Source organism: Phocoena sinus, chromosome 11 (genome assembly GCF_008692025.1).
Source record: "Phocoena sinus isolate mPhoSin1 chromosome 11, mPhoSin1.pri, whole genome shotgun sequence".
Classification (NCBI taxonomy): Eukaryota; Metazoa; Chordata; class Mammalia; order Artiodactyla; family Phocoenidae; genus Phocoena; species Phocoena sinus.
In genome coordinates, this window is record NC_045773.1 from 37539633 (window position 1) to 37565379 (window position 25747).

Genomic DNA, 25747 nt, shown 5'->3' on the forward strand with positions numbered 1-25747 from the left:
GAGAAAGCCTGCAGGCAGCAAAGAAGATCCAATGCAGTCAAAAAAATAAATTAAAAAAAATTGGGGGAGAACTCTTCAATCTAGTCTGAAAGCACCCCACATGGGTAGCCAGAGAATGACATCAGAACTGGCATTTTGGAATGTACAAATGTACATTTCCACCAAAAGTGCATAAGAGTTCTCTTTTCTCCATATCCTTGCCAGCATTTATTTAATGATAAGCAAATAGGTGTGAAGTAATATCTAACACGTGTGAGGTAGCATCTCATTGTGGTTTTGATTTGCATTTCCCTGATGATCACTGATTATCAAACACCTTTTCATGTATGTATGACTTCTTTGGAAAAGTCACATCTTTCTCTCATTTAAAAACTCAGAATAATTGATATTTTGCTACTGAGTTTTAAGAGTTCCTTACATATTTTGGATATTAACTCTTTATCATATATAAGGTTTGTAAACATTTTCTCCTATTCTGCAGGTTGAATTTTCATTTTGTTGACTGTATATTTTGCTGTACAGAAACTTTTCTGATTGATATAGTCCCACTTGCTGATTTTTGCTTTTGTTGCTTGTGCTCTTGATGTCATATCCAAAAGATCACTGCCAACACCAACATCAAGCAGCTTTTCCCTTATGTTTCCTTATAGGAGATGTACGGTTTCAGGTCTAACATTTAAGTCCTTAATATATTTAGAGTTAATATTTGTGCGTGGCATAAAACAGGAGTACAGTTTCATTCTTTTGCATATCCAGTTTTCCTAACATTTATTGAAGAGACTATCCCTTCCCCAGTGAAAATTACTGGCTCCCTTGTTAAAATATTACTTGACTGTATATGTGTGGGTTTATTACTGGGATTTTGATTCTGTCCCATTGGTCTATGTGTCTGTTTTTTTGTTTTGTTTTTGGTTTTTTTTGCGGTACGCGGGCCTCTCACTGTTGTGGCCTCTCCTATTGCGGGGCACAGGCTCCGGATGCACAGGTTCAGCCGCCATGGCTCACGGGCCTAGCCGCTCCGCGGCATGTGGGATTTTCCTGGATCGGGGCACAAACCCATGTCCCCTGCATCAGCAGGCGGACTCTCAACCACTGCGCCACCAGGGAAGCCCTATGTGTCTGTTTTTATGCCAGTACAACATTCACTGTTTTGAATTACTATAGATTTATAATATAGTTCAAAATCAGGAAGTGTGATGCTTTCAGGCTTTTTTCTTTCTCAAGATTGCTTTGGCTATTCAGAGTCCATTGTGGTTCCATACAAATTTTAGGATTGGTTTTTCTATTTCTGTGGAAAACACCACTGGAATTTTTATAGGGATTGCATTGAATCTATAGATGGTTTTGGGTAGGATGGATATTTTAACAATATTAACTCTTCTAATTCTTGAGCATGGGATATCTTTCCATTTATTTTTGTCTTCTTTAATTTCATCAATATCTTATAGTTTTCAGTATATAGATCTTTCACTTACTTAGTGAAAAGTTATTTCTAAGTATTTTATTGTTTTTGATGCTATTGTAAATAGGATTGTTTGCTTTATTTTTTTTCAGATAGTTCAGAGGATATTCTGATTTTTGTAATTGATTTATGTATGTTGATTTTGTATCCTGAAACTTTATTGAATTTTTTTATTCTAACAGTTTTTTGGTGGAGTCTTCAAAAATTTTGTATGTATAAGATCATGTCATCTGCAAGTAGTGAGTTTCTTTCTTTCTTTCCCATTTGGATGCCTTTTCTTTCTTCTTCTTGCCTAACTGCTCTATTGTTCTGGCTAGGGCTTCCAGTACTATCGGTTGTTTTTTTGTTTTTTGTTGTTGGTGTTGGTTTTTCTGGCTGCGTTGGGTCTTTGTTGCTGCGTGCGGGCTTTCTCCAGTTGAGACAAGCGGGGGCTACTCTTCATTGCGGTGTGCGGGTTTCTCATTGTGGTGGCTTCTCTTGTTGCAGATCGTGGGCTCTAGGCTCGTGGACTTTAGTAGTTGCAGCATGTGGGCTCAGTAGTTGTGGCACACGGGCCCTAGGGCGCACAGGCTTCAGTAGTTGCAGCGCATGGGCTCAGTAGTTACAGCGCATGGGCTCTAGGGCATGTGGGCTTCAGTAGTTGTGGCACGCAGGCTGAGTAGCTGTGGTTCGCGGGCTCTAGAGTGCAGGCTCAGTAGTTGTGGCACATGGGCTTAGTTGCTCCGCAGCACATGGGATCTTCCCGGACCAGGGATCAAACCTATTGGCAGGTGGATTTTTAACCACTGCACCACCAGGGAAGTCCCTCCAGTACTATGTTGAATAGGAATGGTGAGAGTGGGCACCCTTGTCTTGTTCTTGATCTTAGAGAAAAAGCTTTCAACCTTTCATTGTTGAGTATGATGTTAGCTGTGGGCTTCTCATATATGGCTTCATTATATTGAGGTGTGCTTCTTCTATGCCCACTTTCTTGAGAGTTTTTATCATAAAGGATGTTGAAATTTTGTCAATTGCTCTTTCTGCATCTATTGAGATGATCTTATGATTTTTTAATTGAACTACAGTTGATTCACAATGTTGTGTTATTTTCAGGCATATAGCAAAGTGAGTCAGTTTATATATATATATGTATATATATACACATATATATACATATATATGTGTATATATATATATGTTTTACAGATTCTTTTCCATTATAGGTTTTGATCATATGATTTTTATATTTTATTTTGTTAATGTGGCACATTACATTGATTGATTCACAGATGCTGAACCATTCTTGCATTCCTGAAATAAATCCCACTTGATCATGTGCTGTTAATTGCTGTTGAATGTGGTTTGCTAGCATTTTGTTGAGAATTTTTGTATCTACATTCATCTGGGATATTGGCCTTCTTTTCTTGGAGTGTCCTTATCTGGCTCTGGTATCAGGGTAATGATGGCCTTGTAAAATAAGTTTGAAGAGTGTTTCCTCCTATTCAATTTCTTTGGAAGAGTTTCAGAAGGATTGGCATTCATTCTTCTTAAATGTTTGATAAAATTCACCCATGAAGCCATCTGGTCCTGGGCTTTTCTTTGTTAGGAAGTTTTTGATTACTGATTCAATCTCTTTACTTGTTATTGGTCTGTTCGGTTTTCCTATTTCTTCATAATTTAGTCTTGGTAGGTTGTATGTTTCTATTTAGGGTGTCCAATTTGTTGGCATATAATTGTTCATAGCAGTCTCTTATGATCATTTGTATTTCTGTTTATCAGCTGTCTCTTCTTTCATTTATAATTTTATTTACTTGAGTTCTCTCTTTTCTTGCTAAATCTAGCTAAACATTTGCCAACTAGTCTTAGCTTCATTGATCTTTTCTATTGTTTTTCTATTCTTTATTTCATTTACTTTTGTCCTGATCTTTGTTACCTCCTTCCTTCTGCTGACTTTGGGAATAGTTTGTTCTTTTCCTGGTTCTACAAAGTATAAAGTTCGGTTATTTGAGATCTTTTTTTCTTAACGGAGGCAATTATCACTATAAACTTTCCTTCTAGAATTGCTTTCACTGCATCCCTAAGTTTTAGCATGTTGTGTTTCCATTTTTGCTTGTCTCAGGACATATTTTTTTATTTCCCTTTTGATTTCTTTTTTGACTCATTGGTCGTTCAGGATTGTGTTGCTTAACTGCAACATATTTTTGGATTTTCCAGTCTTCTTCCTGTTATTGAATTCTAGTTTCAAATCACTGTAGTCAGAAAAGATATTTCATATGATTTCTATCTTCTTATATTTGTTAAGACTTATTTTGTGGCCTAACGTGATCCATCCTGGAGATTATTCCGTGTGCACTAGAGAAGAATGTGTATCCTGCTGCTATTGGACAGAATATTCTTAATATTCCAAATATGACTGTTAGGTCCATTTGGTACTAAGTGTAGTTCAAGTCCAACATGTCCTCATTGATTTCCTGTCTGAATGATCTATCACTTGTTGAAAGTGGGGTACTAAAGAATCTAATTTTGTTGTATTCTTGTGTATTTCTCACTTCAGTTCTGTTAATATTTGCTCTATAGATTCAGGTGCTCTGAAGTTGGGTGCATATATATTTACAGTTGTTATATGCTCTTGATGAATGACCTCTCTATCATTATATAATCATCCTCTTTCTTTCTTGTTACAGTTTTTTAATTAAAGCCTATTTTGGGACTTCCTTTGTGGTGCAGGGGTTAAGAATATTCCTGCCAATGCAGGGGACACAGGTTTGAGCCCTGGTCCGGGAAGATCCCACATGCCACGGAGCAACTAAGCCCGTGTGCCACAACTACTGAGCCTGCCCTCTACAGCCTGTGAGCCACAACTCCTGAGCCCACGTGCCATAACTACTGAAGCCCACGTGCCTAGAGCCCATGCTCCACAACAAAGAGAAGCCACCACAATGAGAAACCCATGCACCACAACGAAGAGTAGCCCCCACTCACTGCAACTAGAGAAAGCCCGTGCACAGCAATGAAGACCCAACACAGCCAAAAATAAATAAATAAATTTATTTTTAAAAAGTAGTCTATTTTGTCTGGTATAAAAATAGCTACTGGGGGCTTCCCTGGTGGCACAGTGGTTGAGAGTCCGCCTGCCGATGCAGGGGACACGGGTTCGTGCCCCAATCCGGGAAGATCCCACATGCCGCAGAGTGGCTGGACCCGTGAGCCATGGCCGCTGAGCCTGCGCGTCCGGAGCCTGTGCTCCGCAACGGGAGAGGCCACAACAGTGAGAGGCCCGCGTACCACAAAAAAAAAAAAAAAAAAAAAAAAAAAAATAGCTACTGGGCTTCCCTGGTGGTGCAGTGGTTGAGAGTCCGCCTGCCAATGCAGGGGACACGGGTTTGTGCCCCGGTCCGGGAAGAAGATCCCATATGCTGCGGAGCGGCTAGGCCCGTGAGCCATGGCCGCTGAGCCTGCGCGTCCGGAGCCTATGCTCCGCAACGGGAGAGGCCACAACAGTGAGAGTCCCGAATACTGCAAAAAAAAAAAAAAGCTACTGCTGCCATCTTTTCATTGCCATTTGGATGGATTATCTTTTTCTGTTTCTTGCTTTCAGCCTATGCATGTCCTCAACACTAAAGTGAGTCTGTTAATAAACAGAATATTCTTTGTTTTTTTTAAATCCATTTGGCTGCTCTATGTCTTCTGATTGAGAATTTAATCCATTTACATTTAAGTAAAGTAATTATAGATAGGTAAGAAATTTCTATTGCTATTTTAAAAATTGTTTTCTAGCTCATTTTGTAGTTCCTTTTCTTTTCTCTTGCTGTCTTTCTTTGTGAACTGATGATTTTCCATAGTAGTGTGCTTTGATTCACTTCTCTTTATCTTGTGTGTATCTACTGTAGGTTTTTGCTTTCTGGTTACGTGAGACTTACATAAAACATCTTATTGATAAAGCTATTACAACTTAACTTCAATCCCATACAAAATCTCTACCCTTTTACTCACTTCCCACCACTTTATGTTTTTGATATCACAGTTTACATCTTTTTATACTGTGTATCCATTAACAAATTACTGTAATTATAGTTATTTTTAATTTTTCTTTCTTTTCGCCTTTATACTAGAGTAATATACTGCCATATTATAGTATTGGAGTATTCTGAATTTGACTATATACTTAAGTGTTTTATATCTTCATGTTTTTTTAATTTATTTATTTTATTTTTGGCAGCGTTGGGTCTCCTTGCTGCTTGTTTGTTTTTTTGTTTGTTTGTTTTTTGCGGTATGCAGGCCTCTCACTGTTGTGGCCTCTCCCGTTGCAGAGCACAGGCTCTGGACACGCAGGCTCAGGGGCCATGGCTCACAGGCCCAGCCGCTCCGCAGCATGTGGGATCTTCCCGGACCGGGGCACGAACCCATATCCCCTGCATCGGCAGGCAGACTTTCAACCACTGAGCCACCAGGGAAGCCCCTTGTTTGTTTTTATATATAGTGGTGTGTATCTGTTAATCCCAAACTTCTAATTTGTCTCCTCCCCTTTCCCCTTTCGTAACCGTAAGTTTGTTTTCTATGTCTGTCAGTCTATTTGTTTTGTAAATAAGTTAACTTGTATCATTTTTTTAGATTCCACATATAAGTGATATCATATGGTATTTTTCTCTGTCTTTGATTTTTGATAGTTTTATTATAATGTCGTGGAGAAGATCTCTGTGGGTTCAAATTGTTTGGGAACCTATGAGCTTCATGAACTTGATGTTCAAATCTCTCTCCCCAGATTTGGCAAGTTCTCAGGCATTACTTTAAGTAAGCTTTCTGCCCCTTTCTGCTCTCTTCTCTTCCTGGTTCTCTAATAATCTATAGATTGATTCTCTTAATGGTAATCATTAAATATCATAGGGTTTCTTCATTCTTTTTACTTTTTTCTCCTTTGACTGGAAAATTCTGATATATCTGTCTCTAAGTTCACTAATTCTCTCTTTTTTTTTTGGGCTCCACTGGACTGCCAGGGAATTCCAGGGACTCTTTGTTTTATGAGTTTTTAAAAATCTTTTTTGGGGGGCTTCCCTGGTGGCGCAGTGGTTGAGAGTCCGCCTGCCGATGCAGGGGACACGGGTTCGTGCCCTGGTCCGGGAGGATCCCACATGCCGCGGAGCGGCTGGGCCTGTGAGCCATGGCCGCTGAGCCTGCGTGTTTGGAGCCTGTGCTCCACAATGGGAGAGGCCACAACAGTGAGAGGCCCGCATACCGCAAAAAAAAAATAAAAATAAAAAAAAATAAAAAAAAATAAAAAAATAAAAAAAAAAAAACTTTTTTGGCTGCATTGGGTCTTCGTTGCTGCTGCACACGGGCTTTCTCTAGTTGTGGCAAGCGGGGGCTGCTCTTCATTGTGGTACACAGGCTTCTCACTGTGGTGGCTTCTCCTGTTGTGGAGCACAGGCTCTAGGCACGTGGGCTTCAGTAGTCGTGGCACGCAGTCTCAGTAGTTGTGGCTCATGGGCTCTAGAGCACAGGCTCAGCAGTTGTGGCACACAGGCTTAGTTGCTCCGCAGTATGTGGGAACTTCCCAGACCAGGGCTCACACCCGTGTCCCCTGCGTTGGCAGGCGGATTCTTCACCAGTGCACCACCAGGGAAGTCCCAAAGTTCACTAATTCTTTCTTCTGCTTGGTCCAGTCTAATATTGAATCTCTCCACTGAATTCTTCAGTTCAGTCATTGTATTCTTCAGCTCCAAAATTCGTTTGGTTCTCTTTTATGTTTTCTATCTTTTTGTTGAACTTCTCATTTTGGTCTTGTATTATTTACCTGATTTTGTTGAACTGTTTACTGGTGTTCTCTTGTAGCTCTCTGAGCATCTCTAAAATAACTACTTTGAATTCTCTGTCAGGCAATTTGTATATCTCCATTTCTTTAGGGTCAGTTACTGAAAATTTACTGTGTTCTTTGGTGGTGTCATGTTTCCCTGATTTTTTGTGATCCCTGTAGCCTTTCATAGTTGTCTGCACATTTGAAGAGCCGTTATCTCTTCAAGACTTTATGGACTGACTTTGGTAAGGAAAGACCTTCACCTATGGATGTGAGGATGCTAGAGTATGCTATGACTCTGGGTCTAATGGTGCAGGGTGCCCAGGTTAGGGCATATCGTAGCTCTGGGCTCAGGGTGCAGGTCTCATTGGCTGAGGCCACACAGGTCCACATATCAACAATTCTGTGATCCGTAGGGAAAGCTGTGGAGGGTCCACAGTGGCTGCAAGGGATGTTGGGGTCCTCGGTGGATCTTCCAGGTCCAGTGGCTAGGGACCAGGGCAGGCAGCAGTGGTGGGCAGAGTCAGAAGTGTGTACACACATGGCTTCAGGGTCCAGCTTCAGGTACCTGCATGGTGGGAGGCGGAAGCTGCAGACACACAAATAATAGCAAGTGCTGGGACTAGCAGAAAGGGCTGGTGCAAACTGCAGATTGACAAGCAACTGCAGGGACCCTAGCTGTTGGCACATATTCATGAGGTTGTAGAGGCTAGCCATGAGCACATGCATGGCAGTGGAGGCAGGGATGGGAGTTGGGCTGGCCAGTGTGCAGGTGCACAGCTGCAGGGGCTACCTTTAGGTGAGCCTAGGGTTGCAGGCCAGTGACAAGTCAAGGCTGGATATGGGCCATAAGCAGCTGTGGGGGCCTTGGCTGTTGGCATACACTCCTGTGGCTACAGGGGCTTGCCATGGTTGTATGCATGGCAGTGGAGGCCTGTGTTGGGAGTCAGGCTGGTGGCGTGCAGGTACATAGCTGCAGAGGCTAGACATGAGCACACACAAAGCAGTGGGGTTCAGCAGTAGGGGTCTAGACTGGTGTCTTACATGCACACAACCACAGAGGCCAGGGCTGCTACATAACTCGTGCTCTGTCAAGAGATGCGGAGGGAGGTGGGGGACTCAGGTGGCTGGCATCTGTGAATGCAGATACCTGTGGGGTGAAAACCTTAATGGCAAAATCTGCAGGGGTTCTGTGGTGGCTACTGGTTTCTTCAGTGGTGAAATATGCTGGGGTCCTCTGTGGAGCAGTGTGCTGAGATCCATTATGAGGTCCCCAGTAATAAAAGCTGAGGGGTTCTGCAGTGCCCACAAGGGCTGTTGAGGTCCACAGTAGCAAAGGCTGCTGGGATCCTAAGCAGAGCAGGCCACTGTGAGCCATGGTAGCTCCCAATGCATGACTGATACTGGCAGCCTCTGTCTGCCCTACTTCCTTGTTCCTAGCCATGTCTAGATGTCTCAGTATTTATACCAAGTTTATTCCAGTTATCTCATTTGTAATTTTCTAGAGCTCCTTGGGTTGCTTCTTAGATTGCTCCGCTCTGCTTCCTGGTTGTCTCATTTCCCTTTGCAGACAGCAATCACCATTTTCTTCCACTGAGTTGTCAGTTTTTTCCAAGTTTCTTTCATAAGTATTTCTTTTGGTCTTTAACTTTCATGTGGGAGGTTTCTTCCAATGGCTGTTGATGCTTGACTGTCTGGAATTGCTGTGTAGGACCTGCTGACCACTGGGTTCCACTGTATGGAGGTTTGTGGAAAGCAGTGGTCATCTTATCCAACAGCTTTTAATACCATATATACTCTGATGACTCCAAAATTGTTACATCTTAACTTCACTTCTGAACTCCAGACTTTCAACATCTCAGTCTGGAGGTCTAGAAGACATTTAAACCTTGAAAGGAAAACCCAGAAATATTGATCCCCACTGCTCTACTCTCTTCTCCCACAATGTTTCCTATTCCATTTCCACCCAGGTCAAAGTTGGGCATGTCAAAACATAGGAGTCATTCTTCTCTGACCTTTCTCTTTTTTGTACACACGCACACCTATTCAATCTATCAACAACTCTGACTGGATCTATCCTTCAACACATATTCAGAATCCAACAACTTACCACTTCCACTGTTCCAACCCTATCTAGCTCAAGATACTGAAATCAAAATCTTTTGTTTGAATGACTGCTCCCTGTTTCCCTTCTTGCTCTACTCCAGTCCTTCTGCACACATCAGCTGGAGGAATCCTTTTAAAATGTAAGCCAAATCATGTAATTCCCCTGCTCAAATACCTTCACAGACCTTCTGTCACACTTAGAATAAAATGCAAAATCCTTACCAAAAATATCATCCTCCAAGCCACCATTCTGAGGGGAGTTCTTAGCTTCAAACTGTCATTCTTCCTTCACTTTCCACATCTAATTGATCATCAAAATTCATCATTTTTACTTATTAACATCTACATTCTCTATTGCATTTTTTTCTCCATTCCTATTGTTGCCTAGCCATTATTTCTTGCCTGAATCACTTCTGTGGTCTCTTTCCTCCCTGATTCCAGTCTTCTGCATTTTATACTCTCTCAGCATTTAAAACCCACATCCAATCATGTCACTCCATGGTTCTATCAGACTAGCAGTTCTACTAATTTGGGGATTACAAAGCTCTTTGTGATCTGGCTCTTGTCTTCTTCTTGGCCTTATCTCCCAATTGCTAACACATACTTACACGCCAAAGTTACCAAATATCTTATAGTTTCCTGGAATTACTACTTCCCTATGCTCTGTGCTATTTTTGGAATGTCTTTCCTTATGGCTTGTCTTCCTGATGAAGCCCTGCACATCTCTCAAGACTCACCTTAAGCATTACTTGCCTCTGGAGGCTTTCATTGATTGCTCAAAGCCCCAGGAAATCAGCTACTACCTCTAACAGCATCAGTGTATATCTTAATTATGACATGCAGCTCATAAACCTTCTTGTTTGTGGTCTATTTGGTCCCACTAGAGTAGTTTCTAAACATGGGGACCATGCATGGGGTTCAGAGGCAACTATCAATTCCCTAAAATTGAGTATAAAATTTTGTATGCAAAATCATACTTGTATCGTCCTGGGGAGAAATTTTATCGATCCTCCATAATATAGAAAGAGTTAGGAACCAATACCCTAGATGGTGATATTTTTTTTTTTTTTTAATTTTTATTTTTGGCTGCGTTGGGTCTTCGTTGCTGTGTGCAGGCTTTCTCTGGTTGCAGCGAGTGGGAGCTACTCTTCATTGCGGTGTGCGGGCTTCTCATTGCAGTGGCTTCTCTTGTTGCGGAGCACAGGCTCTAGGCACGTGGGCTTCAATAGCTGTGGCAGGCGGGCTCTAGAGCGCAGGCTCAGTAGTTGTGGCACACAGGCTTAGTTGCTCCGCGGCATGCGGGATCTTCCCGGACCAGGGCTCGAACCCTTGTCCCCTGCACTGGCAGGCAGATTCTTAACCACTGCGCCATAGATGGTGATATTCTTAAGGGAAGGAGTAAGTCTCCATCTTTAATTTCTATATCTCACACATATCACTTCACAAAGAGCATAGTTAAGGCAACTGAACACAAATGCTTTTGTATACTTGTAAATATACATAAGCAAATATACAGAAGCAATTGATATGTTATTTGTATATTATTTAGGCAAATTTCCTATGGTTCTTGACCAGGCAACATACTTTGCATCCTCTGTGTTTCCTAAAAATATTACGTTTTCTTAAAGAGAAATTTGTAATTCTTTCTAAAACTTGTAATTCTCACCAATATACACTCCTTGAATATATACTCCTCAAAGTGAGGTTTTACCCAGTCCTTTAGTCTAAGCTTAATAGTCACCTAAGGTTTCTGATGTTTATTTGTTTTACTTTAAAATTCTGTACCTTCTAGTTAATTCTTCTTATTCATCCTGCAAAATGTAATCTTGGTTATCAGTCAACTCAATACACTTTTATAATAACCAACAGACAGTTAAGGATTTATCTTAGAAATACTGGTACAATGATAAACAACAAGGCCCTACTGTACAACACAGGGAACTATATTCAATATCTTGTAATAAACTCTCATGGAAAAGAATCTGAAAAAGAATACACACACACACACACACACACACACACACAACTGAATCACTTTGCTATACACCAGAAACGAACACAACATTGTAAATCAACTATAGTTCAATAAAAAAAAGTTTTAAGAAAGAAATGCTGGTACATTATTTCCAGGGTTAATCATTACATTAATTAATAACTGGCTCTTTTCAGCTTCAACTACCTTCTTTTTTTAAGAGGTGGAGACAGACAAAATTTTAGTAACTGCTGCAGGCTGAAGGAGCTCTGTTCACCAGCAAAACCAACTGAGAAATGACAGCTAGACATTACAGTAGGCCCAACAGCACTACATAGTAATTCCATTTAGAGAGCAAGTGTGATAGGTACTGTCCAGATAAGGAAGAGCCCTTAAATACATTGAAACAAAGACAAAGGAATGATTTTAGCAATATTGTTTCATAATGTAATTAGGGAGAGTAAAAGAGAAAAACTTAAGTGTGCAGGAGCAAGCTACACTGTGTAATAATTTCTTACCATTTTATAGAGATCTGAGACACTAATCTGGTCCGCATCCACTACTTCAAAGTCCTTTCGAGGCACCAGGTCCAGGCCCAAATGCCTAGTAAAGAGAAAGACCACATTCAGCATGCCATGTCCTCAAATTACTCATCTCTCTTGATGTGCCTGAGAGCCCATGCCAACCATGACCTGATGGACAGAAGTTCAGACACTGCCTCTGCAGGGACATGCCTTTATCCAGTAACCTAACTGTATTCACCTTCAGGTAAATAAATGAGGCTAGGGATTTTAAGACCGTGACAATTTTCATCATCAAGTAGTTCCCCGTGACGGTAAAAAGGATTCATTCAGTATCACATTTATAACAGATTGCTTGAGTTCACTAAGGATGGATTTTCTTAGATCATTAATAAGTTGTGTTTATTTTTCGATTTCCCCCATCCTGCAAGTATGTACAGGCTCAGCCATGCATTACTTTCATTAGGATAAAAAAAATTATTCAGTGTCCAAGTAGATTTGTAATTCAAAGTCAAACACATAAAAATCACCTCCTGGGAGTTCCAGGAGGTCCACTGGTTAGGATTCTGCACTTTTACTGCCACGGGCATGGGTTCAATCCCTGGCTGGGAAACTAAGATACTGCAAGGCACAGCCAAAAAAAAAAATCACCTCCTAAAGGTATTAAACTCAAAGAAACTTATGTCTTGGTTGAGTTTTATCTCATTTTCAATTTAATTAATACCGACACTGGGTTATAGTAAAGACCTCACCACACATTAGCCAATACCTTAAGACACTTTAGATGGAAGTTTAACCAGGGAGCACGATTAATAAAGAAAACAATACTTAGAAGATCTGGTATAACTTGGGCATGAAGGAATAAGTGATAATGATTAACAGTTGATTGGGAGGCAGTGTGAGACAGTGGAAGTAACTCTGGACAGGCAGAACTCTTGGGTTCAAATATGGTACATAATTTATATTCAATACATGTTACGCCCTTTCTCACTCTCTAGAACAACAGCTCTGACTCTGGAGTCAGTGGAATTAGGAGTTGTAGACCCCTGTAACTACATATAAAAGTATGTGCATGTGTTCATATATGCATTTTCTCTGAGGAGAGGGCCTATAACTCTCATCAGGGTTTCAGAGCTGCTCTGTGACCACCCTACTCTAAAGCGAGTGTTATGAATTATTGCACCTGGCAAAAAGTATGCCATAGATGACGGAAGGAGAAGTGTATATATTTTTTTCTTCACCTAGATTATGAACTACATTTAGAATATGCTAGCAAAACTAATTCTCTAGGCTCTTTCTGTGCATAAAATTCCCACTTATTTAAAATAAGCCACGTAGGGCTTCCCTGGTGGCGCAGTGGTTGAGAGTTTGCCTGCTGATGCAGGGGACACGGGTTCGTGCCCCAGTCTGGGCAGATCCCACATGCTGCGGAGTGGCTGAGCCCGTGAGCCATGGCTGCTGAGCCTGCATGTCCGGAGCCTGTGCTCCGCAACGGGAGAGGCCACAACAGTGAGAGGCCTGCATACCGCAAAAAAAAAAAAAAAAAAAAAAAAATAAGCCACGTATACATCCAAAATGCAGAATTATTTTACTTACAATTTAACCCTATTTTATAGGAAAAGATATGAAGAGGTTAAATGGTAATAAGACTGATAAAATAAAAATGGGGAATCAAACCTACATGAAGAAGCTATAAGCAAACACACTAATCACACAGACTAATATGATTACTATGATTAAGAATTAAAATTTAGATGTGTACTTTTTAGCAGGCAAAAAAAGGAGAAACCTATTTTTCTATTAAAGGATAAAACCCCATATTTTTCTATTACCTATTACTATAACTTGTATTATTCTATAATAGAGAAATATGCATTTTTAAAGAGGAAATAATTTTTTGGTATTAAATACAGAAAAAAAAACCCTTGTAGTTTTGCATGATGAGAAGATCAGTAATACACTGTTGTCCTTAACCACAATAGTTCACAGTTTAATGGTAAAACCATGCCATCAAATCTGATTACTGATGTTAATGCACTTAAATCTATAAGAGATTTTATTTCCTGTCTTCATACATCAAAGAAGTACTCCATTCAATCACCTCTTATTAATTATTCTTAATTTCCCTGAAATAATTTCAGGCCTCTGGCTTCTAATACTTATAGCATGTAAAGGCAGTAGTATCATGGAGAGCAAGATATAGCTGAAGCATATCCTTTCCACCTCTCTCATCTTAAAAAGCAATTTACAACTGAAAGATAATTTTGCAGTTTTGATCTCAAATATTTAGAATACTTTTACATGTATGTGGAAAAACAGTGGAAAGATCACAAAAGTGGTATTAGTATTTGTACAAGGAAAGTGAAATTAAACAATTTATCAATTTAAGATATTGTACAAATTTTCTGTAGTCATGCTGTTGAAAATTCTTTAAATACAAAAATGAAGAGGTAAAATTTCAAACATATTCTTTAACCACTGATGGTCACAAAATATATGAGGTAGTCTAAATATTACAATTAATTAACAAAAAGAAGACTGTACAAATAATCCAATCAAAATAGATGTTTTCAGTACAACAGCTTAAGAAAAAATCCAGATGGATCTAAGTCAGTAAGGCCAGGGTTGAGAGTATATGCTCTGTAGTAGTGCACTACACGCAATGATGTGGCTTGTCTGGAGAATGGCATCTACGCAAACTCTACCTTGGCACTATGCCACCCTTAGCTTGCTTGTCCATTCAATTATCCACCCATATACCCATCCACTCACCCCAAAGATACTCTCTGAGGATCTATCGTGTACCACCAATGGTACTGGATATAGGAAATAGAGCAGTTTTGAGTCAAGCAAATGTTCATATTCCTCATGCTAATTCTCCCAAGAGCAAAGTGTTTTCCCTCTCCTAGAAGTTGTTAAAACACAGTATCTTTTAGTTTCTTGATTTCGTTACCTCAGGAAATAAGAAAATGATTAACAGGTGATCTAATAAAACCAAAGACTGATTTCCTTCTACTAAGATCATCTTCAATGGATGAAGAGTAGTTTCCAAAAGCTAAATTGAAGGACTGTCCTCATTGGAAGAAGGCAGAGGTGCTGCACAGTGAGAAACAACACATGTTCACTAAAATTTCACTCTGTAAAAGAGGCTCCTGGCTATTTCTTCCTATGGCATATTCTAAGAACAGTGAACAGTAAGTGCAGGAATGGTCAACTTAGTCTCTTTATCGTCACAACAAAGGAAGGCAGCGCATCAGAGTAGATAGGAGCATGGGCTCTGATGTCAGATTGCCTAGTTTGTATCTTGGCTCTCCCACCAAGAATACTGTCTTCTCTACTGTCACAGGCTATTGTAAGGATTAATCCATGTAAAGCACTCAGTACACTGCCAGGCATTGTGAACTGCTTCTGCTGTTATCATTATGTGTTACATCATTAGCTAAAATATGATTTAAAGTACAAGGATTGTGATTAAAGAGAATTGTGTCTGAAAAAAGACTCCTAAACAAGCAGGAGGCATACAACTACATACAGATGTAGTATAGAGCTGAGTTTTTAAAATGGTCTTACCAACTGCTTAGGTTAATAGTCTTCACAAAAATAGTCTTCTCTCACCACTTGTCACTAATCACTCATTCATTCATTCTAATAATTCAATAAATATTAGCACCTACTCTATGCTAGGCTCATGATGAACTTAGGGACACAGCAGTGAATAAAAGACATATTTCTGTTCCTGCATTCTTTTAGGTGCACCACTCTAAAGACCGTGAATCTCTCTCTATCTAATTCTTTGAATTTTACATGTCTTTTGAATGTTCCATATTCTATTCTATTTTCTATTGTATCTTTTTCTTCTGGGTTTCCTCATCTGAACCATAGAAAATAACTTGAAGTTAATTAATTATATATGATGGATGTTTTAAGGCATTTAAGATCTAGTTCTCCCCCAGAATCAGTTGAAAAAGGCTAGAGATACTAAGATTTTCTGTGGGCAGTGCCCTTTTCTAATACTTATACTATGGGAGCATATAGATATAACTATACTAATGAAAGCATGGTATATTTATATAGTAATAAAATAGAAGATATAACTAATAATAGCTCCCTTTTACTGAACATTTACTTGGAATAGGCATTTTATGTATATCCCCTCTAAGCACTATGGGAAGTACACAGCATTAGACCCATTTTATAACTGAGGAAACTGAAGCCCAGAGAGGTTACTAAGTAGCCTATTAAGGGAGTACAGTTGAGCTTGTCTCAAGCTAGGTCTGTCTTACTCTGAACCCATGATATTTCCACTATACCTGCCACCTTTCTACTAATAACCATGAAGTTAAATACTAATGGCTATAAGTGATTGTAATCAATTTGGTCATAATAGTTTGAGGAATAATTTTGTGTCAATACATCAATCCAGAAGGAAACAAACATAGACTGATGAATGAGTAGCCAACAGGCATAAGAAAAACCCACCTTGTTCCTTAGATACATTCATGTAGTGCCTATCAAGTGCAGGCACTGTGCTAAGTGCAGGGTATGCTGATGAGCAAAACAGATGCACAAAGAATGAGTGTGTGTGTGTGTAAGTTAATCATTTGAACATGGTAACCTGAGAGAAGAATTTTGACACATGCATAGTTTAAACATAGTTATCTCAGACTTAAGTATGGCAAGAAACTGATTGATGGGTAAAACACCTTATACCAGAAGAACTCTAAGAAGGCATTGGAAGCTTCTACTAATTTCAGATGTCCTGAAGCTGGAAAATATCACTATGTCCTTAAAGAGAAAGTACTGAACCATAAACTTTTCTGAGTCCTAGCTAAAAATTTACTCACAGGAAACTCGCTGGGGTTGGGGGCGGGGGTGGTGGTGGTGGCAGTATTCTCTGCATAGTATAACTCAAACTACTGCTTGTATTGCTTCCTCCAAGAGCAATTCCCTTGGTAAGGAACATAAACTAAGCAGGAAGAAAGGGACATGGGTAGGTTAGGATCTTTGAAAACCTGCGAGAAGGTACAAAAGAGAAGCGAGGGAAGGGAATAATTTGATAGAGAGGGAGAGAAAGAATAACTAGAAAGTATACATTTATTGGTGATTTGTCTTAAATGATGAGACTTCACAATAAAAAGATACCAATTTTTTCATTTGATACTTGAAATCTATAGAAACATTATTCTAATTCAACAAAAGCTTATAAAATGTTTACATTTTAATCAAATTGTACTTTCTACCTAAAGAAGAAATACAAAAATCCTATAAATTATTCTAAGAGTAAAGTATTTCTTACTTAGGTATTTTTCTATGGCAAAGATCAATTAGGCTGTGTCAGTCCTAGGTTGACGCAACTTTTAACTCATCTATGCTATATTTACTGTAGTGATGATAGCAGAGACTGAGAAGAAACTTTTCTCTATATCTTTATGGAAGGTGTCAAAAATGTTAAATTAACACATTAAAGTTACATTGCTAGACAAATTATTTTAAATTTCCCTTGGAGAGGATGTAATTAACTGACTTAATCTTTGAATAGGAGACTTGAGCAGAGATAATGGCTAGTTAATTTGAATACAACCTTGTTTTATGCCCTTCCTGTATTTTAGAACACAATTTATAAATGCTGATTTCTACGTAATACAATTTTAATAATTTTCACATATGGAATGAGCGTGCACATAGGCAAAGAGGCCAACAGGTATAAGCCACATAAATTTAATGTCAGAATCCTCAAATTTTCAGCCAAATAAAAATTCCTAATCTCAGGGAAAAAAATTAAAATAGTTGTTATGTAGATGTGGAGGGCTCTGCATTTAACTTAAACTCTAAATATAAGAGTATAGTACCAGTTTAGTTTTTATCCTTGAAAGTTCTAACTCAGTGTTAAAGCAGATATATATATTATGAGACATGTGGTATAGATAACAGAACAAAGATCAAATAATCCACAGACTACAGATACTGACAATAATTTTCCTGGTTTTAAGACTCACACTTAAAAATGATCATAAAGGGGGGCTTCCCTGGTAGTGCAGTGGTTGAGAGTCCGCCTGCCGATGCAGGGGACACGGGTTTGTGACCCGGTCCGGGAGGATCCCACATGCCGCGGAGTGGCTGGGCCCGTGAGCCATGGCTGCTGAGCCTGCGCGTCCGGAGCCTGTACTCCGCGACGGGAGAGGCCACAACAGTGAGAGGCCCGCGTACCGCAAAGAAAAAAAAAAAAAAATGATCATAAAGATAGTAAGGTCCTACATAAACTATATGTGCTTTGGCATCAGTTCTGGGTACAAACACCAGTTCTACCACTCACTATGCAACATTGGAAAAGGTTCTTCTGAGCCTTTTTATGAGTTTCCTCATTAGGTAAAACAGAGCTCTTGTCTTGGAAGAGCATAATCGCATTTCATTATAACAGTGCAGATAAGTTAGACCATGTACTTGCCACAGTGATACAGGTAGATGTACTCAATAAACTATTAATAGCTGTTATTAACAGTGTCTGAAATAGGTTTTGAAAAGGCAGAGCTATAAAGTCTAAGAATCTAAAGAAAAAGGCATAAAGTTTAAAATTACATAGGATTAATATTTAATTACATCAATTACAACGTAAAAATACATTCAGAAAATATTGATTGTGCACCCAAAACATGCCAGCATATGCTAAGCTTATCAATATTTTATGGCATTTATAAAAGTGTCGTGGAACAACAAGAGTGGAATTATGAGGGCATACAATGGGAAGAATGGATACGGTTATCAGTGCCCAGCTGTTGCATGGAGCAGTCTCCTATATCTAACCTATTGATACGAAATGACTTTACTTTTGCAGTACACCATCCCTTCTTTCAAATTAAGAAGGAACATTTTTAAAAGGGTTACTTCGAGTGAGAACCAAAGATAATTGTCCTATTGGTTTGGGAGGCAATACGTCTTTTTCCTTTAGTAATAGTAGACCTACAAAGTTCTCATTTAAGTTTTTAAGTGACTGTATTTTCCACTGGGAGTAAAGGGGAAAATGGAAAGAAGAAGAAATGGGGAAAGAAAGAAGTGGAAGGGAAGGGAGAAAGAAGGAAAGAAGATACAGAAGCACCAGGAGAGAAGGATCAGGGTTTCGAGAAAGGAGGGAGAAGGGAAAAAAGTGGGGTGGGGGGGAAATGGAACTATGTTTCTGGTTTATATTGTTTATCAAAATGAACATATAAATACTCTCCCTACACACACACAAGCACATACATACTTTGTTGAGAAAAAGTTATTAATGAAGGTGGAACAGCTCTGTACTTTACTGACAGGTATTTATAATGTTCTTTGCCTTTTTCAAATATAATTTGAACTTTTTTCCAAGCTATCATCTTTAAGTTTTCAGATTTGACTGCAAAATCTGATTGGTGTTTTCTAACTTTTATCATAAAGAGGTATTGATATTTCTAAAATATTTCTCTTGTTCATTTACTGGTATGTATAGTGCAGTTAAACTGCAACATAATGATTTATGCAACTATTAGCGTCATCAGTTCAAGAGTAACAATTTGCTTGGCACATAGTGATGCTATGTTTGCAAATTACTACCATTATTGATTTTTAAAAATAAGTACAATGATACCATATAGTACTGTTTGGAGCTGAGGAGACAGGATCAGTAGCTATACTGTAAGTTAACATACTACATTTTGCTAAGATTTTTACTGCCCAAAGTTAGATTTAAAGAACACTGCCTGATCTATCGTACATCTGAATTCATGTTATATCATACAAGGAGTCTGTGGTGTGTGCCAAGCAATGCTATTAACAGTCAAGAGACGTTGTAATTTAATGAAACAAACAAGGATAGGATGGTGTCACAAATAACTAATGTAGAGTTATTCTTTTTTCTTTTCTACTGAACAGTACCGCTCTGGGTTGGATTCATTGTTTATTAGATCCCGTGTTTCCTCTTTCCTGATTTACTCTTCTATTTCTGGAAGAACATATTCTCAAGTCTCTTCTTAAGAAAGGAGCCATGACAGGTTAACTTCTGCATCCTTGAATACTTTAAAAGGGCTTTATTTGGCCCTTACACTTGACTATATAGTTTGGTTGTTTATAAAATTCTGGGTGGCAAATCATTTCCCAACAGAAATTTGAAGATATTACTTCATTATATTCTAGCATCCAGTGTTACTGATAAAACTTTTGAGGCTGGTGTGAATCTTATTCTTTTGTAAGAAGACCTGTTTTTCTGTCTGATAAACTTTTAGGATCTTCTCTTCAGCCCCAAATATTGAAATATCTTAGTGTGCCTCACTGTAGGTTTTGGTTTTTCTTCTCCATTCATTATACTAGGTATTTGATGGACTCTTCCAATCTTAAGTCACCTGCTCTTTGGCTCTTGGAAATTCTCTTCTATCATTTTTTTAGAATTTCCTCTTTATTGCCTTTGTTCTTTTCCTGGAAATATAACGTCTGATGTTGGATCCCCTAGATTGAATCTCTGTACTGTTGTTTTTTCCTCAACCATTTCCCATCTTTTTGTTTTATTTTCCTAGAGATGACATAAAATTATCTTCCTGTTCTCCACCTAAATTCTTTTTTGAAATCCTACTCTCCATTCCTTTTTCGTAGCATTTTATAATGCATAATGAATCTTCTTGATTCTCTTGAAGGATACTCAGAGATCTTTAAAGTTCTTTACTAATCTTCACTCTCTCTAGGGCCAGGTATTTTGTTTATCCTGGTCTCCCTCTCTTCCCTGTGAAAGGATTTCTTCAAATACTTGGTAATACTTGACTGTCCATTCAAATTTAAAAGGCACTAGAAATGTGAAGAGTTTTTTGTACATGGGTGGGTGGCTAGCAAGCTTTCTTTCTGGTAAGTGGAAGGGATTTGTTCATTACACTTTGAAACCCTTAAATGCCTCAATATGGAGGGCTTTGCAATAAAGTCCCAGTTCAAACTTTTGTTGCCCAGTTTCCGCCTAGGCAATTGGTCTTTGTATTTGTCTATCTGAAAGGGAAACACCTGGCTGCCAGGTTTGCTACTCATGGTAGCAAAAGTAGTGAATTATTACTTTACATACTTTTAAGCACTTCCTTTTGTTAAGCTCCAGGGCACACTCCCTTTCTCCCATGATTCTAGCAGCTGCAAGGCAGACCAACTCCTTCATTAGCTAAAGTTTCCTCCATACATTACAGGCTTCTTCTTCTGTTACTAATCCTCCATCTACTTTTCAGCTTCTGGAAATGGGTTCACATATCCCATTTACTGCTGCACTCCTCCCACTTTTTATTTTTTATCATTTCAATGATGTCTTGAGGGGGAGAGGAGCTAAAGACTTGTTCTAAAATATACTTAAGGTAAACGTATATCTTAAATAGGAAGCAACCTCGTCACTTCAAAGTTCAATGGACCCGATTTTAAGAGAATGAGGCAAAAGCATTTGAAAATCATATCAATTATTAAATCTACGAAGAAATAAAATCTGAGTACTATCTACTCCAGCTTCCCATGCCAAAGTCTTATAATTTTACTTGTATGGCAATAGTAAATAGTCATACCCACTGCATAAATACAGGACTATTTCTGAATGATGAATTAGTTAAGAATATTCTGATGTACAGATGTAGACAGTTCCCATTTGTAGTATATACTTATTCGGATTCATTATATGGCTATAAAATGTAAAGGACACCAAATTCAAAGGTACTAAGAGATGAAACTAAACAGTATTCTGGGGCTTCCCTGGTGGTGCAGTGGTTGAGAGTCTGCCTGCCGATGCAGGGGACATGGGTTCGAGCCCTGGTCCGGGAAGATCCCACATGCCGCGGAGCGGCTGGGCCCATGAGCCATGGCCACTTAGCCTGCGCGTCCAGAGCCTGTGCTCCGCAGCGGGAGAGGCCACAACAGTGAGAGGCCCGCGTACCGCAAAAAAAAAAAAAAAAGAGTATTCTGATTACTGAGGTTTAGAATCAAGGAATTTGAGATGGAAGAAACCCCAGAGGCTAATGTAGTCCAATTATTTAATTTTCTGGAAGTGAAAATAGAGGCTGAGAGAGTTTCAATGAGTAGAACCAGTGAACGTCCTTTGCTATAAACTGAAAGAAACGGCTACTCATTGTAAAAATGATCAAAGCTTAGTGGAGAATACAACAATGTCTTTAATCCCTAAAGATAAGCTTTGATCAGGTACAATTCTATGAGGACTGAGTTATCATAAATGAAACTGAGAGATGCCCAAATGACATTCATACTTACTCATTGCCCCAGTCCAGGCGCACGGTGATGTGCCGCTTAACCTCCCGCACCTGATCCTGAGTCAGGTGACCAGACAGGAGCTGCCTTCGAAGGTCAATAAGTTCATTCATCACATGGCGTAGCTTGTAGAAAAGATCTACTTTATGTTTCTGAAAGGGCATTTTTGGTGTTGGGTGAAATAAAAAAGGGATATGGAAAGGGAATGAAAAAAAAAAAGAGAAATAGTTAAACTATGAAAAGTGCTCATTTCTCTGAACCTCTAAAAACAGGCAATGTAAAGAGAGGCTTATTTAAGAATCTTAAACCAAAGTCCTTAGTTCCTACTGTCTAAAAATCTCTATAAAGTGACATCTAACAACATAATTGATCTGGCTTATGCAAAGTACCATCTGTCTATCTCTACTCTATCCTGGACTATTAATTTTCCAGTAAGTTACTAAACTTAATCAGAACCAAAAGAAACACAGGAGCCTAGAGTGGTTTTCTCTGACAGAAGCTACTATGTATGACAAAGATTTCAACCATCCAGCAACATCCCTGGTTTCTCCAGGAAGGATACTCAAGTTGGGGTAGGCAGAGAGAGAATCACTTGCCCTATTTTAAAGAACTGTTTCAACATAAAGCTACAGTCTCTGGAGTGAGATTCATTCCAGGTTTCCAGGCCTCATCTAGCTTTAATTAGCTTTTGAAAACAGTATGTGTCCCTAGTGTCATAGAGTTCTACTCTTTTCAGTTCAGTGAAAAGCGGCATAGCTCGGTGGTTTGTGACCACCTAGAGGGGTGGGATAGGGAGGGTGGGAGGGAGGGAGACTCAAGAGGGAAGAGATATGGGAACATATGTATATGTATAACTGATTTACTTTGTTAAAAAGAAGAAACTAACACACCATTGTAAAGCAATTATACTCCAATAAAGATGTTAAAAAAAAACAAAGCATCACCTTTATAAGAGTTAAATGGAAACAATTATGGACATCACAGTGGTTTTAACAAGTAAAAAATGTAAATGCCATGACAGTAGATGCTTAACAAAAATAAGCATCTTTACTAAAGAATATAGGTTTAAGAACTAAAGTTCTATTTGCTCACAAGTGAAATCTTGATTTTGGAATCTTTCGGTTTCTGTTTTTATTATAGAGAAGCACAATTTTATATGATAATTAAAACTCTTGGAATGTAACTAATCTATAAGAATGCTTTTAAAGACAGATCAATCTTTACCATAGTCTTAGTAAAATCTCTATCTGGATTTCCCCTAAAAAGACACTTGTCAAAATAAGCTGGATTCAAGTGACTGTAAATAAAATTATAATTATGAAGTAAATTACAAATCAGTAGAATCAGCTAATGTTTTTAAGTGGCTCTGAGCTTATGATTAAAATGTTTGGAACATCACACTACTTAGAAATCATCTAATGGAGCACTAGAGCATTAGATTTTTAAAGGTCCATCTTAAAGAGAAATTATTATTATTATATTTGGTGGTACGCGGGCCTCTCACTGTTGTGGCCTCTCCCACTGCAGAGCACAGGCTCTGGACCTACAGGCTCAGCGGCCATGGCTCACGGGCCCAGCCGCTCCACGGCATGTGGGATCCTCCCGGATTGGGGCACGAACCCGTGTCCCCTGCATCGGCAGGTGGACTCTCAACCACTGCGCCACCAGGGAAGCCCAAGAGAAATTATTTTTAACTAGAAGACATTAGAAATCATGCACTCTAACTACATCAAGCTGTTCTTTCTTCACTCAATGAACATATGAAGAAAACTTAAGCACCTTGATGGTACACAATGCTGGCAGATGGGCAGAACTCAAATTCTTGCCAGTTCAAATGCAACAAAGCCTAAGCAAATTACATCTGCAAAATTGAGATCTTGAGATAAGCAATAAAGGCAATGTAGTGTTTGTTTCCAGCACATGCATTTCTTTATGATAAATCAGGGCCACCTGTCTAAGTTTAAAATAGAAAGTTAGGATTATTATTTTCCCATCAAGCCATACACAACAATCCACTACATACATATACAAGCATTGATTTATTCATTCAATTAACAAATGCTTATGGAGCACCTGCTGAGTGCTATTACTTCGTTGTGATCAAAAGTCCCTACTCTCTTGGGCTTCCCTGGTGGCACAGTGGTTGAGAGTCCGCCTGCCGATGCAGGGGACATGGGCTCGTGCCCCGGTCCAGGAGGATCCCACATGACGCGGATCGGCTAGGCCCGTGAGCCATGGCTGCTGAGCCTGCACGTCCAGAGCCTGTGCTCCGCAAAAGGAGAGGCCACAACAGTAAGAGGTCCGCGTACCACACACACACAAAAAAGTCCCTACTCTCATGGTGCTTTCATTCTAGAGAGCAGAGATAGACCATACACAAATACATAATGGTGGTGAAAATTCTAAGAAGAAAAATTAAAGCAGGATAGGGACAGTGGGTGGCCAACGGTGCATTGGCTGAGGAGTAGGAGAAGTTACTGCTTCAGGTAGAATGGTCAGGGAAAGGCTTCCTTGTGAGCCGAACTTTAAGTAGAAACCTGAATGAAATAAAGTGACAGCATTTAGGAAAACTGGGGAAATTTTATAGGCATGAGAAACAGCAAGAGCAAATGCCTCAATGTGGAAGTGAACTTGGCATATTCACAGAGAGTAAAGAAGTCAGCGCACCTGGAGCAAAGTGAACAAGGGGGAAAGTGGTGATGATGCAGAGAGGCAACACAGACCAGATTAGGCAGGGCCTTTGTAAATTATGTTAAGGTCTTTAGGTTTTACTCCCAGCAAGATGAGAAGCCACTGGAGATTTGGAATAGAAGAGTGATGTGATATGACATAACTCTTGAAAGCATTACTCTGAGTGCTCTGTTGAAAATAAATCATGAAAAGGCAAAGAGGACCGTGGGGGTTCCAGTCAGGAAACTATTTATTGCAACAATCCACATGATGATGGTTGACCGGACAAAGGTAAGAATGGTAAAGGTAAACATTTCAGAGTTTGGAATTTTGACATGTTTTGTAGTTAGAGCTGTCAAGGTCTGCTGATAGATTAGATGTGAGATATGAATGGAAACAAGGATCATTCTTTTTCCTAACCTGAGAAGCATGTCTGGAAGAGGGAAACAAGGTTCAATTAGGACACGCTAAGTTTGACACCGAGTTTCAACATTTAGAGGTCAGGAAAGTGAGGAGAATCTAGCAAAGGAAACTGAGAAGTAAGCAGTGAAGTGAGAGGAAAAGCAAGAGAGTACTGAAAACAGGGTTTAAGGAGAACTTTGTTAAATGCACTGAGAGGTTAAATAAAATATAGACTGAGAACTGGTCACTGGATTTGGCACTGTGGTGGCCATCACTGAGCACTGATGGAATGGGTGGAGTGAGTTCAAGAGTAATGGGAAAGGAGGGAATGGAGACAGAGCATAGACAACTCTTTTGTAGAACTTTCAGTAACTGGAAGCAGAGAAATATAGCAAAACAGGGTTGTGCTATGGAGGGAGGGTTTTTTTTTTTTTAATGAAACAAAATTTTAGGCTATTTGTATACGGAAGAGAATAATCTAGTAGAAGGGAAAATTTGATGATGCAGGTGTTAAATCCTTAAGTAGTCAAGAAGAGATGGGTCCCAGGTTAAAAGGTGGAGGGGGGGAGGTTTCGCTTAACCAGGATACTCTATTGTCACAGAGAGGAAGGGCA

At 39.3% G+C, this 25747-nt stretch overlaps 1 protein-coding gene across 8 annotated transcripts in view; it reads right to left on the reverse strand.

Annotated features, from left to right (window-relative positions):
• Positions 1 to 25747, reverse strand: part of DOCK3 (dedicator of cytokinesis 3) — a 421452-nt gene that overhangs the window by 188500 nt on the left and 207205 nt on the right. For 7 of the 8 annotated variants that reach the window (XM_032648825.1, XM_032648824.1, XM_032648821.1 and 4 more), the window contains exons 6-7: positions 22065 to 22213; positions 11829 to 11913 (exon numbers count right to left, since the gene is read on the reverse strand). In XM_032648825.1, coding sequence (XP_032504716.1) covers positions 11829 to 11913; positions 22065 to 22213 — 234 coding nt within the window. The remainder of the gene's footprint in view (positions 1 to 11828; positions 11914 to 22064; positions 22214 to 25747) is intronic. The other variant, XM_032648826.1, reaches the window with a different exon arrangement.